This window comes from Exophiala oligosperma (genome assembly GCF_000835515.1).
Source record: "Exophiala oligosperma strain CBS 72588 unplaced genomic scaffold supercont1.8, whole genome shotgun sequence".
NCBI lineage: Eukaryota > Fungi > Ascomycota > Eurotiomycetes > Chaetothyriales > Herpotrichiellaceae > Exophiala > Exophiala oligosperma.
This window is the reverse complement of record NW_015622825.1, coordinates 598,835-604,149: the sequence shown is the minus strand read 5'-3', so window position 1 is coordinate 604,149 and position 5,315 is coordinate 598,835. Positions and strand designations below refer to the sequence as shown.

The window sequence follows — 5,315 nt, the reverse complement described above, 5'->3', positions numbered from 1 at the left end:
CACAAGATGGAATATTCTAATGTGACCATAGGTGCCACCGGAATTCAGATCACACAAGAAGTCTCCAAGAAAGCGGCCAATCTAACCCTCTACGTCCGCACACCGAACATGGCCTTCCCGATGAAACAACGTAAGTTGACGCCGGAAGAACAAAATGCAAACAGGGGTATATACCCTCATATTTTCAACATTGCTCGCAACTCCAAGTCCGGCCTTGGTTACTGGGCCGATGGGAAAGGTGTCTTGGATGTGTCTCCCGAGGAACGAGAAGCACGCTGGGAGGAGCTCTGGTCACGCGGTGGCTTCAATTTCAGCATCGGAGGCTTCAACGATTATATTGTGAACCAAAAAGCAAACGACCTGATGTATGATTTTTGGAAGAGGAAAGTGAGAGCGCGAATCACCGACCCCAGAAAGCGGGAGATATTTGCGCCAGAAGTACCGCCCCATCCCATTGGGACGAAGCGGCCCAGCTTGGAACAAGACTACTATGAGTCTGTCGATAGGCCGAATGTTCATGTTGTGAGCCTCAAGGAGACACCCATCGAAAGGTTTGACAAGGAGGGCATCGTCACGACTGATGGCAAATTGCGTAAATTTGATGTCATTATTTTAGCCACCGGCTACGACGCGATCACCGGAAGCTTTACGAGTATGGGCCTTAGAGACGTGGACGGTCTCGATATGAAGGAGAGATGGAAAGATGGGGTGCGGACACAATTGGGAATGACATGCCCCGGTTTTCCCAATATGTTCATGGTCTACAGTCCTCAAGGTCGGCTGCTCTGATTCCTCATGATGTCTTTGGTGCAAACAGCTAATCTGAACAGCGCCCACGGCCTTAGCAAACGGTACAACCATTGTGGAGGTCCAGGGAGATTGGGTAGCGTCGACACTGGCCAAGATGAAGAAAGAAGGGATAGATACCATCGAGGCCACGCCGGAGGCGGCCGAGAAGTGGGCAGATGACATCCAGGAAATGAACTCGAAGACGCTGTTTCCCCTGACAAACTCTTGGTATATGGGGGCCAATATTCCTGGAAAGAAACGAGAGCAACTGAACTACCTTGCCGGCCTCGATGTCTACGAGAAGGCGTGCAAGGAGGCGCAAAAGCAATGGACCGGGTTTAAGACGGAAATTAGGGTATAGAGTTTAGTTACGGATGTAAACACCTCTGATCTTGCCTTGAGAGCTGTAAAGGGGTCGTTGGGAGACGAGGGGCCATGGAAGGAGTGAAAGGGTTCTCTTGGGGTGTGCATATGTGCACATATGCCCAAAGCTTTACCATAAAGTTCAATGGGACCTCTACCACTCCTATATGCATAATGCGCACCCTCGTCAACCCGGGTTGTGATTGCCGTCTACCCCAAAAGTACGGGAGTCGGACATTTCGGACCCGTATCCGTTGATGTCTTATAATATGCAGAAACTGCGAACTGGTTTTATTGTCCTACCGATACCCGAACCTTCCGCCTGCAAAGCTCACCTGCACCGCAAATATGTCGAGTCTGTTGCAAGGTACCGCCTTCATCACTGGAGCGGGCTCCGGTACTTAGACTCTCCAAAACAGAAGTCGGTGGGAGCTGACAAAGCCCAGGTATCGGACAGGCTACGGCCCTATGTATGGCTCAACATGGGGTCCAAAGTTTCGCCTTGGGAGACTTAGACGTGAATAAACTGGAGGAGACAAAGGCCGCACTTACCTCGCAGCCCTCACACGTGGATGTCCTGCTCATCGAGCTCGATGTGAGCAAAGAAGAGTCTGTGAAGGAAGCTGTCGACAAAACGGTGGCTGCATTTGGTCGCATCGACTATGCAGTCAATAATGCTGGCATTTCTGGTCCTCTCGGAAAGACCGAGGACGTCACTTTGACGGACTGGCAACGTCTCATCAGTGTCAATCTGAACGGCGTGTGGCTTTGTCAACGATCGGAGATCCAGCAGATGGTCAAGCAGGAACTCCGCCCGACTGGGTATGCTGGGTTTACTGTCTCACCAGATGAAGAGATGCTGACAAGGGGCAGGCCCAGCTCCCACCCTGTGAAATCAAGAGGAGTCATCGTCAACGTCGCGTCAGTGCTGGGTTTGATTGGTGCTTCTGGTGCGAGTCCTGTTACTGCTTATTGTGCCGCGAAGCACGGTGTCGTCGGCTTGACCAAAACGGTGTGTCACTCTTGAATGACAGTAACTTGTACTTTACCTGACAAGCATATTCCTACAGGATGCACGGGTGTACGCAAGCCATGGAATACGCATCAATGCCATCTGTCCCGGGTAGTGGGCCTCCTGCTGAGCGAGTTTCCCTCTGTTAACAGAATTGCAGATTCATTGAGACTCCTTTGCTCCGAGGAGCGTTGACTGATGAATATCGCAAAGCATTGCTACAGAAAATCCCTGCCAACAGGCTTGGGCAGCCGGAGGAGATTGGAAATTCGATCGTGTACCTAGTCTCTTATTTGAGTAGCTATATGTATGGTCATGGTCTAGTGGTAGATGGGTAAGTTCTGCACCGCTCATGAAGAGACCTCACTGACCAAGGCTTTGAACGCAGAGGGCAGATCTCTGGTTAAAAAAGACAACAATTCAATTAGATAACTTCACGCCCCGGACTCCTCCGTGCCAAAGGCAACCACAGCCGTATTTCTATTCGTTTCCACGTAGTTTGTCTGATGTAGCCGTGCGCTTACGTATGGGCGCTTGTGAAATCGGTCCATGATAAAACGTTAAGGCCGTGTTATGACTTGTTTGTAGAGCAAGACTAGCACTGTCGTGTAGAATGAAAACGCCTTTTCAGCTTTCCAAAAGCTTTGTCTGTTTAGGTCCTGGCCGTGATACCGCCCGAGGTCGTTGGCTAGAGGTATATGAACTTCACTGTGAGACATTCTGTCTGACTCGGAAGATGGGACTGCTAGACACGGAAAGCGGCTCTGGGCCGAGGCTGGAGTTGTGGGAGCGCACGGAGGATGTTTAGATTGGACCATATGAGGGGGGAACGGCGCTGTCTCATAAAATCTTTGGTCTCCCGCACCTGCATTTTGTTCTCGATATCAGCGGCATTTCAAGCAACACAGACTCTGCGACCTGGTTTGAACATGAATGACCTAAAGATCCGCGTCCATCAATGGACGGCGGAAGAGAGGAAAGCAAATGAAGGGTTCTACGCCGCTCTAAGGGAAATCTGGAATACGATGATCCCTTGGTATCAGCTGGAAGAACCCTATTCTGAGAAGGGTGCGCAACGCTTCCGTGACCAGATGAAATACGGTGGTGGTGGCTGGCCAGCTCGGAAGCGTCTTGATGACATTGCAGTGAACATTCCTTTCCCATCTTCTACCGGGGCACAAGGCGTCTACTTGCGCGTCTTCAAGCCGGCCTCGGCCTCAAATGGAGGGTCGAAAGGGGTGTATCTCCATATTCACGGAGGAGGTTGGACCGTCGGCTCTGCAGACATCGAAGACGAGACGTTGTACCGCATAGCATGTAACACAGGATACACCGTTGCCAGTTGTGAATACCGCCTGGCACCAAAGCATCCCTATCCAGCACCGGTGGACGATTGTTTGGATGCAACGTTATATCTACTTACTCCTGAAGTTGAGGAAAAGCTGGGACCCTTGCGCCTCATTGGAGGCGAGTCCGCAGGGGCACATCTCACCATGACTACTGTGTTCGCGCTGCGCAGCAGGGGGATTGATGTTCGGACGCAGCTTGATGCTGTTGTATTCAACTACGGATGCTTTGGTAAGAGTGAGAATTTTTCCCTCTTAAAAGTAGTGCCTAACTGTCGGTAGATATGGACCAGACACCTTCTGTCCGCGCCTTCAAGGACAATCTGGTTTTGAGCCCAGTCGACATGGTCAACTTTGCCAACTCCTGGCTCAGCAACGTTAGAAATCGACAGGTCCCAGAGATATCTCCACTCTTTCAGGCTGACTGGACGAATTTGCCCCCGGCGATATTCGTTGTAGGCACTGATGACTGTTTGTACGATGACAGCCTATTTGCAAGCATAAAATGGCATATGGGCTGCAATGACACGTTGCTCTCCATCTTCCCGGGTTCGAAACATGGATTTTGCAGGCTCAACGGCCCGGATTGCGACGCCGGATTGACGGCGAGTGAGGTCTTTATAGATGAACACAACCGCCAGTCAAAGTAGAGTGACTTGTAGTCTCTGTTGGCATATCGACAGTACCCAATCTGTCATACATTGCTCCTGGCTAAATTCTAACAACCGGATCCCATGTCAGTTTCTCTCCCGATACCCAATTTTTCGCATCAGACTTTGCACCTGAGCAATCTGGTCGTTGGGCTGTTGTCCTAGCCAGAGGGGTCTGGTCTTATCCAGTCCTTCTTCGATATCCCAACATACTCCGCCTTCAACATAAAAAGCTCTCCCTGTCAGCCCAACCCGACTCTCTACAGCACCCCATTCCATCGCACCGTAGCTTTTCATTTGGCTCAGGGGAACACCAGTAGCACCGACATGGTCTTCAAGAAGGCGTGGAGCGATAGTCTTGTCACTGGCTGCCATCATAGCAATTGCATTAGCCACATCCTCCACCTCGTTGGCGGGAAGTCCTGCCTTGTCCCAAGCGCTCGCAATATCCTTGGTCATTGCGGTCCTCACAAAGGAAGGGCACAGAGCGTTCACCCTGACGTCCTTCATGCCATCCGGGAACGCCAATCTACACGTCCGTAGTAGACCCAAAACTCCGTGCTTGCTGCTTTGATAGAGGAATAAATTCCGACTTTCGATAAACCCGGCAGCTGAACTCAGCAACGTCAGGCTCCTATCATCCTCCACGCCCTTTTCGTGAGCCATGTATACTGCAGCCACGCGGGAGAAATAGAATAGGCCCTTGAGATTAACATCCAATACCAGGGTGGTAGGTTCTTGCCTGACGGTGTCAATGGTAAGAGACTTGTCAAAGCAATTTCCTTGCTCAATCACCCCAGCATTTGCAACGGCGTGGTCCACTCGACCGAACAGGGACAGGGTGTCACGAAAGAGTGCCACAACATCCCCGTAGGAACGGACGTCGCAGAAGCGGAAGTGGATGTCCGGGTTCTTGAGTTTCCTTATCAGAGCCTCGCTCGCATCTCTGTTGACATCTCCAAAAACGACTTTCCCGCCGAGGGAGGCGATGAGCTCTACGGTCGCCGCACCGATTCCGGTTGAGCCTCCTGAGGAGAAAACGTGAGCTAATTTTCCCGGCACTGCCGCAGAATTGGGAAATACTGATGGGCGTACCAGAAATCACGAAAACCTTGTCCTTCAAATTAGTTGGGGCGCATACCCTGGCATTGAAAT

The 5,315-nt window shown here is 51.2% G+C and overlaps 1 protein-coding gene across 1 annotated transcript; it reads left to right on the top strand.

Moving 5' to 3' along the window:
- Positions 1-3,093: 3,093 nt before the first annotated feature.
- On the top strand, positions 3,094-4,160 carry PV06_08224 (uncharacterized protein; the record flags this gene model as incomplete). The annotated part of the gene is made up of 2 exons (XM_016409535.1): positions 3,094-3,742; positions 3,793-4,160. The coding sequence occupies 2 exons, from the start codon at positions 3,094-3,096 to the stop codon at positions 4,158-4,160; spliced, it is 1,017 nt and encodes a 338-aa protein (XP_016259843.1).
- Between the last annotated feature and the right edge of the window lie 1,155 nt (positions 4,161-5,315).